This window comes from Mercenaria mercenaria, chromosome 10 (genome assembly GCF_021730395.1).
Source record: "Mercenaria mercenaria strain notata chromosome 10, MADL_Memer_1, whole genome shotgun sequence".
Lineage (NCBI taxonomy): Eukaryota > Metazoa > Mollusca > Bivalvia > Venerida > Veneridae > Mercenaria > Mercenaria mercenaria.
Window position 1 is genome coordinate 39,202,831 of NC_069370.1, and position 13,917 is coordinate 39,216,747.

Below are 13,917 nucleotides of genomic sequence, written 5' to 3' on the forward strand. Positions count from 1 at the left end.
TGGGTCATAAGAAAACAATGAAGTGATTATGTAAAAGAACGCTTGCCTTTCGGTTGTCTTACTGCACCATTAGGGCACCACATGGTCATCAAAAGTCCTTACAGCATTTCACCAATACACATTTATGGTTTAAGGTCGATAAGGGAAGGGAAGGCGGGAAATGCTTTGCAAGTGGGGATAAACTAGTGAGGCTAGTACAAAAGGGTAATAACTTATAGATTTCAAGTGTTACTTTCAAGAGAAATATGAATTGCCTCTGTGCAGAGGAAAACCAGTGTTACCATTATGACCAAAAGTTTTACCTGTAGTGTTCATGTAAATGTGGCTTAAGTATTTTCTACAACTATTTACGCTAATGACCATGAAATGATACTTTGATGACCAAAGGTTACCTATATGTCCAGCGTTACCACACAGGTTTATACTGAAAATCAAACCAAAGTCCCTTTAATTTAACAGAATAGTTACCTGTTTTAAAGTCCCCCTTTCCTTGACGATTTTGAAGGTGAATACAACTGGGATGCATATCATAGAAATGAGAGCAACCAAGATACCAAGAGCATGGGCTGCATCGGGATAGTCATACACGTTGTTATATTTCAGAGGTGTGAAATCTATCAGCATGAACAGAAATATTGCCTGAAAACAGAAGTTAAATGAAATTCCTGCAATCAGCTTGAGATGTCGGAGCGACACGTGTCTAAACCACGAGGAAAAAATCTTTAAAATTACAGTTATAGAATCGTAATTCTTGATGATACACATTTGCACATTTTAGTGACATACATAATCAATTTACGCATTTTACACTTTGGCACTATATGTGTTAGCATATTTGTATTCTATGGAAATATCAAATTGCTGCATACTGAAAACAACAATTTGTCCACTGTTCAACTTGCGCAAAGTTCCACCATTAAAGCTTTTGAGTGTGAAATATTTTCTGAACTGTTAGAATGGATGGCAAAGAAAACCATGTTATGGCTGTTTTGTTATTAGCTCACCTGAGCACAAAGTGCTCGGGGTGAGCTATTGTGATCGCTCACCGTCCGGCCGTCGTCCGTCTGTCCGTCCACACTTTCCTTTAAACAACATCTCCTCATAAACCACTAAGCCAATTTCATCCAAACTTCACAGGAATGTTCCTTGGGTGAAGCTCTACAAAAGTGTTCAAAGAATTGAATTCCATGCAGAACTCTGGTTGCCATGGCAACCGAAACGAAAAACTTCAAAAATCTTCTTCTAAAAAACCAGAAGCCCTAGAGCTTAGATATTTGGTGTGAAGCATTGCCTATTAGATCTCTACCAAGTTTGTTCAAATCATGACCCCTGGGGGTCAAAATTGACCCCGCCCCAGCGGTCACTTGATTTTACATAGGAAAATCTTAAAAAATCTTCTTCTCAAAAACCAGAAGCCCTAGAGCTTAGATATTTCAAATGTAGCATTGCCTAGTGGACCTCTACTAAAGTTGTTCAAATCATGACCCTGGGGTCAAAATTGAGCCCGCCCCAGGGGTCACTTGATTTTACATAGGAAAATCTTCAAAAATTTTCTGAAAATAAACCAGAAGGCCTATATCTTAGATATTTCACATGTAGCATTGCCTAGTAGACTTCTACAAAATTTGTTCAAATCATGACCCCTGGGGTCAAATTGACCCCGCCCCATGGGGTTACTTGATTGTACATAGAAAAATCTTCAAATTTTCTAAAAATAAACCAGAAGGCATAGAGCTTAGATATTTCACATCCAGCATTGCCTAATGGACCTCTACAAAATTTGTTTGAATCTTGACCCCCGGGGTCAAAATTGACCCCGCCCCAGGGGTCACTTGATTTTACATAGGAAAATCTTCAAAATTTTTCTAAAAATAAACCATAAGGCCTAGAGCTTAGATATTTCACATATAGCATTGCCTAGTGGACCTCTACAAACTTTGTTCAAATCATGAACCCCGGGGTCAAAATTGACCCCACCCCAGGGGTCACTTGATTTCACATAGGAAAATCTTCAAGAAATTTCTAAAAATAAACCAGAGGGCATAGATCTTAGATATTTGACATGTAGCATTGCCTAGTAGACTTCTACAAAAATTTTTCAAATCATGACCCCGGGGTAAAACTGGCCCCGCCCCAGGAGTCACTTGATTGTACATCGGAAAATTTTCCAAAAAAATTCTAAAAATCATCAGTTTGACTACTCTGGTGAGCGATCCAGGGTCATCATGACCCTCTTGTTTGAACATCTTATTTAAGATAATATGATAAGATTATTACCTCTTAAAAGACATCTTAACAATCATAAGAACAAAGGAAATCGATTTTCGTACTTACTGCTGATAATGCTGGGAGAATAAATTTCCAACAAATGACAAACCAGACAGACACTCTATGTCCGGTCATATGTTCGACAGCATCCACAAACTTATCTGCCCCTGAAATCAAAATACAAATATGCAATGAGAGGAGAGAGTTTCTAAAAAAGCTGTAAGCTTCCTACTTAATCCTATAAGTTGATATATGTAACATTGTAACAAATGCAATTATGTTGAATAAAATATTGTTTAAACCAAATATGCCCGAGAAACTGCGAATGACAACAATCTTCGTAACAATATAAACTGCGACTTTTACTATTTTAAACTGTGGCTTATCGACCACCTTTTTGAATAAATACTTGATCAACTTGTTGCTAACGAGATCATTTTATTAGTCCTGGTGCGCTGCTCAACAGTTACAAATGTTTTGATTTCAACTGTTAATGTATATATTGCTTCACTAGCATATTTACAAAAAATCTGTGAAATACCTGCGAAGATCAAATTAAAGGCGCGTGTTTATTTTGATTCACAAAGTTGGGTCAGAGGCTCACCCCCGTTTGTTGCTGATATCCAGACTAATGTTCAGTGTTGGGTGGATTTCTAAAACTGGCTCTGTTTCCAGCCGTTTCGACCTAGACTGGATGTTGTGGAGGTAAATATGACACCTGCCGTTGGCTCGACAAGAAAAAACTTGTTCCGCCCAATCTAGGTTGGAACTTGCGTCGACTACCAATGCTAACTCAAAAACCTTCACCTTAAAATATGAGGCAAATTTCTTGTTGTTGTTGTTATATCCACCTGTTATCTATATCATTTTAATCTAACACGTATATACATAAAATGATTCTGAGAGATGCGACATTTCAGTTTTATCAGGTTATTACCGAAAACCCATCCAATGACGACAGCTTCAAAGAAACAGACCCAGAGAAGGACTAGTCCACTGGCACTGTAATAGTCAAACAGTTGAAACACATACATCCCTCCCTGAAACAGAAATATTTTAAACTAGTTGATATATCAGTTCTGTAGCAGGGATTTTCAAACAATTAAGTCATTATTTTGACAGAAAATTTTGCATGTTTTACAGCATTCTTTAACATGTCTCAAGTGTTTTTGAAAGTTGAAAATATCTTCAATATGATGGTCAAAATTGTCTCCACGTGTTAAATTATGGCTCTTAGAATACAAAAAATAAACATTACAAAAGTGGTATCAACTGTGGCTGAAAGCTATAATGTAAATATATTAATTGAAAATAAACTTATAGCCAATCAATATATTCTGTAAATTTAAAACAGTTCCTATAAACAAGTTTCATGAAGATCCATCAGGCGGTTCATGAGGAGAAGTACTTTAAAGGTATTTCTATTTTAAGCTCTAGTGGCCCCTAAAAGGGACCAAGGTGAACCATTTGGTCAAACTCGATAGAGATCTATGCCAGGATGTTACTGACGAAGTTTGATGTAATTCTGACCAGTAGTTTCAGAGGAGAAAATGTTTAAATAAAATGTTGACGCAGGACCACGGACGGTTGACCATCTACCTATACCCTAAACAAAGTTCAGGTGGGTATTTATGCAAAATAAATAGATCTACTTCTCTTTTTTGTTATTTGTTCATAGTTGTTGAGAGGTTAGAAGAAAACTAGTGTTGCCTATGTAGCAGACTGGTCTTGTCTAATCATTTTGATAGGTTTCAGTGCGATTGTCTATCAAATTATCATTGTCATCAATCACAGGTTTGACACTCAATGAATGTGGTAAGTGATATTGACCAAAGACCAAATGTTTTGACCATGCGTTGTCAAAAGTTTGAACGGTAACAGTTGCTCTTGTTGCAAATAATATATGAAATGCATTTACATACAATTAAACAACATTGGTATATCCACAAGCATTTTCTCACATATAATTTACCTTCAGCCTGCTGGCGGCAGGGATCTGCCTTTGCGACCGGTGCAGACCAGGACCAGCCTGCACTGCCGTGATCATGGTCTGCACTGTTCACTATTCCGTCAGTATATTTTTAGTCAACTTCCCTTGAAATGATAAATGGTACTGCCCAAATTTAAAGATAGACCAGTCCATTTTAGACATTAAGCAGGGTAAAGGTTAAAGCAAAGCAATTACACAATATGTTTTACACGTACCTCAGTCACCATACAAAGCCCAATCACAAAGGACACGGCACAATATATACCAGAAACAATCACTTTATTCATTGGCTTGTACAGTATATGTGGAAACATGTCGTATACCGGGGTAAGGAATCCTTCAACGCCAACAAACTGTAAATATTTTGTTTGTTTTCTTTTTCTCCTTTTTTCAGATTAAAATTTATAAAAAGCAGGTATTCTGGTGGCATTATTTCATAAGACTTACACATGCCAGTATGCAAGCGATGCTGGTAAAGAAAACAAGAGGACCATGATGGTCCTGAATCGCTCACCTATCCCCACATGACCCAGTGTTGAACTGAGTATGACGTCGTTATTTCTATTATTTGACATAGTGACCTAGTTTTTGAGCACATGTGACCTAGATATCATCAAGATAAAAAATTCTGACCAATTTTCATGAAGATCCATTGAAAAATATGGCCTCTAGAGAGGTCACAAGGTTTTTCTATTATTTGACCTAATGACCTAGTTTTTGAAGGCACGTGACCCACTTTTAAACTTGACCTAAATATCATCAAGGTGAACATTCTCACCAATTTTCATGAAGATCTCGTGAAAAATATGGCCTCTAGAGAGGTCACAAGGTTTTTCTATTTTTAGACCTACTGACCTAGTTTTTGACCACACATGACCCAGTTACAAACCTGACCTAGATATCATCAAGCTGAACATTCTCACCAGTTTTCATGAAGATCCATTGAGAAATATGGCCTCTAGAGAGGTCACAAGGTTTTTCTATTTTCAGACCTACTGACCTAGTTTTTGACCCCACGTGACCCAGTTTCGAACCTGATCTAGATATCATCAAGGTGAACATTCTGACCAATATTCATGAAGATCTCATGAAAAATATGGCCTCTAGAGAGGTCACAAGGTTTTTCTATTTTTAGATCTACTGTCCTAGTTCTTAATCCCACGTGACCCAGTTTCGAACATGATCTAGATATCATCAAGGTGAACATTCTGACCAATTTTCCTGAAGATCCATTGAAAAATATGGCCTCTAGAGAGGTCACAAGGTTTTCTATTTTTAGACCTACTGACCTAGTTTTTGACCGCACGTGACCCAGTTTCGGACTTGACCTAGATATCATCAAGCTGAACATTCTCACCAATTTTCATGAAGATCCATTGAGAAATATGGCCTCTAGAGAGGTCACAAGGTTTTTCTATTTTTAGACCTACTGACCTAGTTTTTGATCCCACATAACCTAGTATCGAACTTGACCTAGATATCATCAAGGTAAACATTCTGACCAATATTCATGAAGATCTCATGAAAAATATGGCCTCTAGAGAGGTCACAAGGTTTTTCTATTTTTAGATCTACTGACCTAGTTTTTACCCCCACGTGACCCAGATTCGAACTTGACCTAGATATCATCAAGCTGAACATTCTGACCAATTTTCATGAAGATCCATTGAGAAATATGGCCTCTAGAGAGGTCACAAGGTTTTTTCTATTTTTAGACCTAATGACCTAGTTTTTGACCCCACGTGACCCAATTTCGAACTTGACCTAGATATCATCAAGGTGAACATTCTGACCAATATTCATGAAGATCTCATGAAAAATATGGCCTCTAGAGAGGTCACAAGGTTTTTCTATTTTTAGACCTACTGACCTAGTTTTTGACCCCACGTGACCCAGTTTAAAACTTGACCTAGATATCATCAAGGTGAACATTCTGACCAATTTTCATGAAGATCTTGTGAAATATATGGCATCTAGAGAGGTCACAGGGTTTTTCTATTTTTAGACCTACTGACCTAGTTTTTGATGGCACGTGACCCAGTTTCGAACTTGATCTAGATATCATCAAGGTGAACATTCTGACCAACTTTCATAAAGATCCCATGAAAAATGTGACCTCTAGAGTGGTCACAAGCAAAAGTTTACGGACGGACGGACGCACGCACGCACGCACGGACGGACGACGGACGACGGACGCCGCGCGATCACAAAAGCTCACCTTGTCACTTTGTGACAGGTGAGCTAAAAAAACAAGAAAATTTCATTGTAACAGCATAACTTACTCGTCTATGAATGCTCACAAAAGTTTATAACAATACTGCAATGCTTATAAATGTCAAGAAAATTGTTAACTTAATTTTCAAATGCAGAAAAATATGTTTTCAGCTTATAAATGTCAGGAAACTTATGTCAGAAAATTATTTAACAGATCATAAATGTTGGGAGAATGTTCTTACCTGACTATCAATGCCTACAAAGAGTATCATAAGAAAGAACATTATGGCCCAAACTGGAGACGCCGGCATCTGGGTAACAGCTTTGGGGTAAGTTATAAACACCAACCCGGGACCTGAAATGAAGTATATAATAACACAGATTTAGTCTGACATAAGGCAAAAACAAATGCGTGATAGGGGTGGAGATTATGTGTTTGTTCTTCTTTTTCAGTTTTACATCATCTATATATGTTAAATACGTTTTAGTTTGTTAGTTGTTAGTTTTTAATGTTTGATTTCAAACAATACTTTAAGTGACATGGCGGCTTCATATCTTAAATGTGAAGCGACTATAACCACCTTTTGGTGTAGTACAATATGCCTTATTTTATCACAAACAATCTATATTTTTCATATTCTGAGGTGCTGTGCCATGACAAAGGAAAACTGTTATTGTCCGAACAAACCCGAAACGACGAAAAAAGAAACAGTCTGATTTCTGAAAGATCAGTGCTATGCATATTAAATTTTTTGTTTGTATCAAAACGCATATACATATACAGAGTTTATTTATTTCTTATACTGAAATTACAAACCTGATTGAGCAACTTCTGCAACCGTGACATTTTGTTGATTTGCCATAAATCCGAGGACGGAGAACACGGCCACGCCTCCGTATAAGCTCGTCAAACTGTTGATACTGCATATGATGAAGCAATGCCTAAAAACATACACCATACAGTAACAAATTCTTCTTTCATGAATACAAATTATCATGCATGCTAAGTAACTACCACTTGGACAATTCCGATTCCATAACTTGAACAGTCAAAAACTGTAATCAGCAAGTCTGTATATTATGGTTTAAAGGTATCACTCTGAATAAACGACTTGTTAAGAATTACCAGCTGGAACGACAATGACATAAACCGTTGCGAACTACAAACTGAAGTGGTAAATAAAAGTGTTGTGGACTACAGACTGAAGACACAGTAGTATTAATATTTGCAGACTGCATGCTGACGAGGCAATAACATTAAGCATTGCGAATTATAAACTGAAATATCAATATCATATAGTGTTGCGGACTACATGCACGCTGAAGAAACCATAACAGTAAGTGTTGCAGACTATACATTGAACAGGAAGTAACAGTAAGTGTTGCAGACTATACATTGAACAGAGGAAGTACCAGTAAGTGTTGCAGACTATACATTGAATAGGAAATAACAGTAAGTGTTGCAGACTATACATTGAACAGGAAGTACCAGTAAGTGTTGCAGACTATACATTGAACAGGAAGTACCAGTAAGTGTTGCAGACTATACACTGAATAGGAAATAACAGTAAGTGTTGCAGACTATACATTGAACAGGAAGTAACAGTAAGTGTTGCAGACTATACATTGAACAGGAAATAACAGTAGTGTTGCAGACTATACACTGAATAGGAAATTACAGTAAGTGTTGCGAAGACAGTAACTTAAGTTGTTTTTTCGGAGGGAGGCGTGGGGATTGTAGAAACATCAAGTCTTGCCATGATAACATAAACTGTTGCGAACCACAAGTCGATGTGGCAATAGCGTGAAGTGTTGCTGGTAACAGACTGGTCGAAGTGACAACATCATCAACTGCTGCGAACTACAAGGCGTTGTGTGGCAACAGTATTAAATACGGTTTTGTAAAATTAGGCCATTATAAATCAAACATCAAAACATGTACAGTACTAAATATTAATCTTATTTCAGCATGCTAGATCTGGTCACATGACGAAATAAAAACATATATTAGGCCTACTTGTAGACGTTGTTGTTGTATTTATTATAACTTCCAAGCGTTACCATAGCACCAAATCCAACTGCATACGAGAAGAAAATCTGCGTTCCGCCATCGACCCAAACCTGTCAAATTATTTCTGGCGTTAATTGCTTTTTTATTTGAAAACAGTGGCAGTAAATTTTGAGCCGAGTCGGTAAAATTTTACATGCATAAAAATCATTTTTGACTAAAATCATGAGATATAGAAACTCTTCGCGCAGACGAACATTCATTTTGAAATACCGGTTCTTCACATAACATTTAACTTGTGCGAATGAATTTGCGAAGAGTGATATGGAAAAATCACAAACTCAAAAAGTACAGATTTACATAGGTGGTAATGACAAGGAAACAGTCGGCGGGTGATACAATCACTGAATCGCGGAAACCAAAAACAAAATGTCTTGTCTCCGAATTTGATATGAAAATGCATGTAAATATAGGAAATTTATATTCATTTTAAGCTGATACCAATTTCGCATCATATGTTTACAGGATTTAACACAGTTACAAACATACCTGAGGATCACCAAGTCTGGAAAAGTCTGGCTTCAGGTAGAATTTGATACCCTCGGCTGCACCATCTAGTGTTACACCCCTCAGTAGTAGAATGGTGAGTATGACGTACGGAAACAATGCCGTGAAGTACACGATCTGCAATATTCAGAGTCTAAACATGTATCAACTACAGTTTGCAAAACTTGCAGCAATTACAGGAAATATCTTCAAGAAAATAGTTTGAGAATAATTTAACCCTTACCCTACTAAATTTCTACAATGAACTTGTCCGTCTTTCAATTTGGACAGTCCCATTAACTTTTAAAAGGGGTGCTTACCAAAAAGATACGATGACTGAATGGAGAACAGTGCAGGTCATGATCAGACTACACGGATGTGCAGGCTGATCATGATCTGCACTGGTCGCAAAGGCAGAATTAATCGTGTCCAGCATGTGAGGGTTAAGTAACTTTTAATATATACTTTGTATTTAAAATCTTAATCCAAATTTCACACTTAAAGCGTGGATAAAAAACAATTTTTCAGACTGATAGCATTAATAAAACTTCATGTCAAAACAATTCTAATATTGACGCAGATAACCATCTTGGAATAGTTCTACATTTAGCCTTTAGCCTGCTGGCGGCAAGTGATTTTGCCTTTGCGACAAGTGCAGACCAAGATCAAACTGTACATCCGTTCAGGCTGATCATGGTCTGTACTGTTCGCTATTCTGTCTGTAAATTTTCGGTGAAAACCCCTTCAGATAATAAATGGTACTGCCCAAAATGAATGATGGACCAATCCATTTAAGAAGTTTAACATGGTAAAGGTTAATCACGCGTTTTACTTACTTTTCCACTCCACCGGACTCCTTTCCATACACAGAAATAAATGAGAATCCACACAATGAGCAGGGACACAGCTAGTTCCCACACAAGGGAACCAGGTTTATCTATACCATCAGAGATATGTAAAACTTTTCTCCTGAAAATACGGGAAAATGTGAAACTTTCTTGGTAATAATTATGTACAGAAACTGTGAGCTAACAGATTTCTTACACAAATAAACAAGAGATCACAGAGTTATCTTAGCGCCCACCATTGAGCCATTTTTGAAGGTTCCGAATTTCAAGACTAGCTCAAAATCAAGGTCAAAGTTCATTTCGGTACACAAAAGTGTGAATGTGGTCCATGCGTGTGGTCCAAATTTGAAAGCTGTAGCTTGAGAAACGTGAAAGTAGGTCACTAGATCAATTTCAAGGTTCATTTCAGTACACAAAACTATGCAAGTGCTTCGAATTTGAAGGCTGTAGCTTGAGAAATGTGAAAGTAGGTACTAAGTAAAAATCAAGGTCAAATTTTAATTCAGAACACAAAATTATGCATGTGGTCCAAATTTGAAGCCTGTAGCTTGAGAAATGTGAAAGTAGGTAACTATGTGAATCTCAAGGTCAAACTTCATTTCGGTACACAAAACTATGCAAGTGGTCCAAATTTGAAGGCTGTAGCTTGAGAAATGTGTAGGTCACTAGGTCAAAATCAAGGTCAAATTTCATTTCGGAACACAAAACTATGCATGTGGTCTAAATTTGAAGCCTGTACCTTCAAAAATGTGAAAGTAGGTCACTAGGTCAATGTCAAGGTCAAAGTTTATTTCGGTATACAAACCTATGCATGTGGTCCAAATTTGAAGTCTGTAGCTTGAGAAATGTGAAAGTAGGTCACTAGGTCAATGTCAAGGTCAAAGTTCATTTTGGTACACAAAACTATGCATGTGGTCCAAATTTGAAGGCTGTAGCTTGAGAAATGTGAAAGTAGGTCACTAGGCCAAAATCAAGGTCAAATTTCATTTTGGAACACAAAACTACGCATGTGGTCTAAATTTGAAGCCTGTACCTTCAAAAAATGTGAAAGTAGATCACTAGGTCAATGTCAAGGTCAAAGTTTATTTCGGTAAACAAAACTATGCATGTGGTCCAAATTGGAAGCCTGTAGCTTGAGAAATATGAAAGTAGTCACTAGGTCAACATCAAAGTCAAAGTTCATTTCGGTACACAAAACTATGTATGTGGTCCAAGTTTGGAGGCTGTAGCTTGAGAAATGTGAAAGTAGGTCACTAGGTCAAAATCAAGGTCAAATTTCATTTCGAAACACAAAACTACACATGTGTTCTAAATTTAAAGCCTGTACCTTCAAAAATGTGAAAGTAGGTCACTAGGTCAATGTCAAGGTCAAAGTTTATTTCGGTACACAAATGTATGCATATGGTCCACATTTGAAGCCTGTAGCTTGAGAAATGAGAAAGTAGGTCACTAGGTCAATCTCTCAAGGTCAAAGTTTATTTCGGTACACAAAACTATGCATGTGGTCCAAATTTGAAGGCTGTAGCTTGAGAAATGTGGAAGTAGGACACTAGGTCAAAATCAAGGTCAAATTTCATTTCGGAACACAAAACTATGCATGTGGTCTAAATTTGAAGCCTGTACCTTCAAAAATGTGAAAGTAGGACACTAGGTCAATGTCAAGGTCAAAGTTTATTTCGGTACACAAACCTATGCATGTGGTCCAAATTTGAAGGATGTAGCTACAGAGAAGTGAAAGTAGGTCACTAGGTCAAGATCAAAGTCAAAGTTCATTTCGGTACACAAAACTATGCATGTGGTCCAAATGTGAAGGCTGTAGCTTGAGAAATATGAAAGTAGGTCACTAGGTGAAAATCAAGGTCAAATTTCATTTTGGAACAGAAAAATATGCATGTGGTCCAAATTTGAAGCATGTACCATCAAAAATGTGAAAGTAGGTCACTAGGTCAATGTCAAGGTCAAAGTTTATTTCGGTACACAAACCTATGCATGTGGTCCAAATTTGAAGGCTGTAGCTACAGAAATGTGAAAGTAGGTCACTAGGTCAATCTCAAGGTCAAAGTTCATTTCGGTATACAAAACTATGCATGTGGTTCAAATTTGAAGACTGTAGTTTGAGAAATGTGAAAGTAGGTCACTAGGTCAAAATTAAGGTCAAATTTCATTTCGGAAATTTGTTAGAGATCAACTAGGCAATGATACCAAATATCAATGGCCTAGACCTTGAACATTTAGACAAGAAAATTTTTAATTTTTTTCCCCTATATAAGTCTATGTAAAACTTGGGACCCCAACTAATTTGAATAATCTTGGTAGAGGACACTAGGCAATGCAACATACCAAATATCAAAAGCCTGGGCCTTCCAGTTTCAGACAAGAAGATTTTTAAAGTTTTTCCTATATAAGTCTATATGAACCATGTGACCCGGGCCTGGGCGGGGCCATATTTGTTCCTAGGGGGATATTTTGATCAATATTGGTAGAGGACCCCTAGACGATGCTACATACAAACTATCAAAGTCCTAGGCCCTGTGATTTAAGACAAGAAGTTTTCAAAGTTTTTCCCTATATAAGTCTATATTAACCATGTGACGCCCATGGCGGGGCTATATTTGACCCTAGGGGGATAACTTGAACAAACTTGGTAGAGGACTATTAAATGATGCTACATACCAAATATCAAAGCACCAGGCCCTGAGGTTTTGGACAAGAAGATTTTTAAAGGGTTTCCCTATATAAGTCTATATAAACCATGTGACCCCCGGGGCGGGGCCATATTTGACCCTAGGGGGATAATTTGAACAAATTTGGTAGAGAAACACTAGATGATGCTACATTACAAATATCAAAGCCCTAGGCTTTGTGGTTTTGGACAAGATGATTTTCAAAGTTTTTCCCTATATAAGTCTATATAAACCATGTGACCCCCAGGGCGGGGCCATATTTGACCCTAGCGGAATAATTTGAACAGTCTCAGTAGAGGACTACTAGATGATGTCACATACAAAATATCAAAGCCCTAGGCCCCGTGGTTTTGGAAAAGATGATTTTCAAGGTTTTTCCCTATATAAGTCTATATAAACCATGTGACCCCAGGGCGGGGCCATATTTGACCCTAGCGGAATAATTTGAACAATCTCAGTAGAGGACCACTAGATGATGCTACATAGCGAATATCAAAGCCCTAGGCCCTGTGCTTTTGGACAAGAAGATTTTCAAAGTTTTTCCCTATATAAATCTATGTAAATTATAAAAATAAACAAAGGGTCATAACTCCCTCAAAAATTGTTGAACCAGTCTGATTTTCAGGGGGACACAATAGGGTACCAATACATCATTCTGACAAAGTTTGGTCAAGTCCCCCCATTAGTTTCTGAGGAGATGCGATAACGAGAAATTGTTGACGGAAGGACGGACGGACCACGGACGCAAAGTGATTTGAATAGCCCGCCATCTGATGATGGTGGGCTAAAAATATGCTGCAGATCCGCTGTGTAAGAGTATTTCAAGAATGTTTTATTTGCCTTTCAGGTATATTGTTTCAAAATACGTTTTCACTTGAATATTTTACCCAAAAGTAGTGAAAAGAGGAAGAACAAAAAAAAACAAATAACCTGTTAATGCCAAGATCATTTCATGCTATAACAAATGGAAAAGAATGCATACATGTTATCATTTGGTTAGTAGAATAAAAGATGTGATAACGTCACAATCATAATGTAATAAAAATATCCATTTGCAGAGTACATTGTGAAAACTATACAAAATCAGGAACATTCTTAACTTTATCATGACATCAGGAGTTTTAACTGACCAATCAAAGAGCTGCATTTTCAAGTACCTGCCAGTTTCCACTTGGGTAAAACGAAGTATTTTTACAATGAACATGTAGTGCTTTAGAAATAAATATCACATTATTTCAGAAATCAAATAATAATTTTGACATCACATGCCACAGATGGTACTACAATTTTTTGAAGTTTCATTTAAATATTATGTGGATTTAATACTTTGACTTTAGTTTAAACCCAAGAAACCGGTAG

At 37.2% G+C, this 13,917-nt stretch overlaps 1 protein-coding gene across 7 annotated transcripts in view; it reads right to left on the reverse strand.

Moving 5' to 3' along the window:
- Positions 1 to 13,917, reverse strand: part of LOC123560798 (sodium- and chloride-dependent creatine transporter 1-like) — a 42,744-nt gene that overhangs the window by 3,810 nt on the left and 25,017 nt on the right. For 6 of the 7 annotated variants that reach the window (XM_053552830.1, XM_053552833.1, XM_053552831.1 and 3 more), the window contains 9 exons: positions 9,863 to 9,995; positions 9,030 to 9,164; positions 8,490 to 8,593; positions 7,290 to 7,414; positions 6,715 to 6,827; positions 4,474 to 4,611; positions 3,206 to 3,308; positions 2,335 to 2,435; positions 469 to 639 (listed from right to left, as the gene is read on the reverse strand). In XM_053552830.1, coding sequence (XP_053408805.1) covers positions 469 to 639; positions 2,335 to 2,435; positions 3,206 to 3,308; positions 4,474 to 4,611; positions 6,715 to 6,827; positions 7,290 to 7,414; positions 8,490 to 8,593; positions 9,030 to 9,164; positions 9,863 to 9,995 — 1,123 coding nt within the window. Of the gene's footprint in view, positions 1 to 468; positions 640 to 1,026; positions 1,159 to 2,334; positions 2,436 to 3,205; positions 3,309 to 4,473; positions 4,612 to 6,714; positions 6,828 to 7,289; positions 7,415 to 8,489; positions 8,594 to 9,029; positions 9,165 to 9,862; positions 9,996 to 13,917 lie in introns of those variants that run through there. The other variant, XM_053552832.1, reaches the window with a different exon arrangement.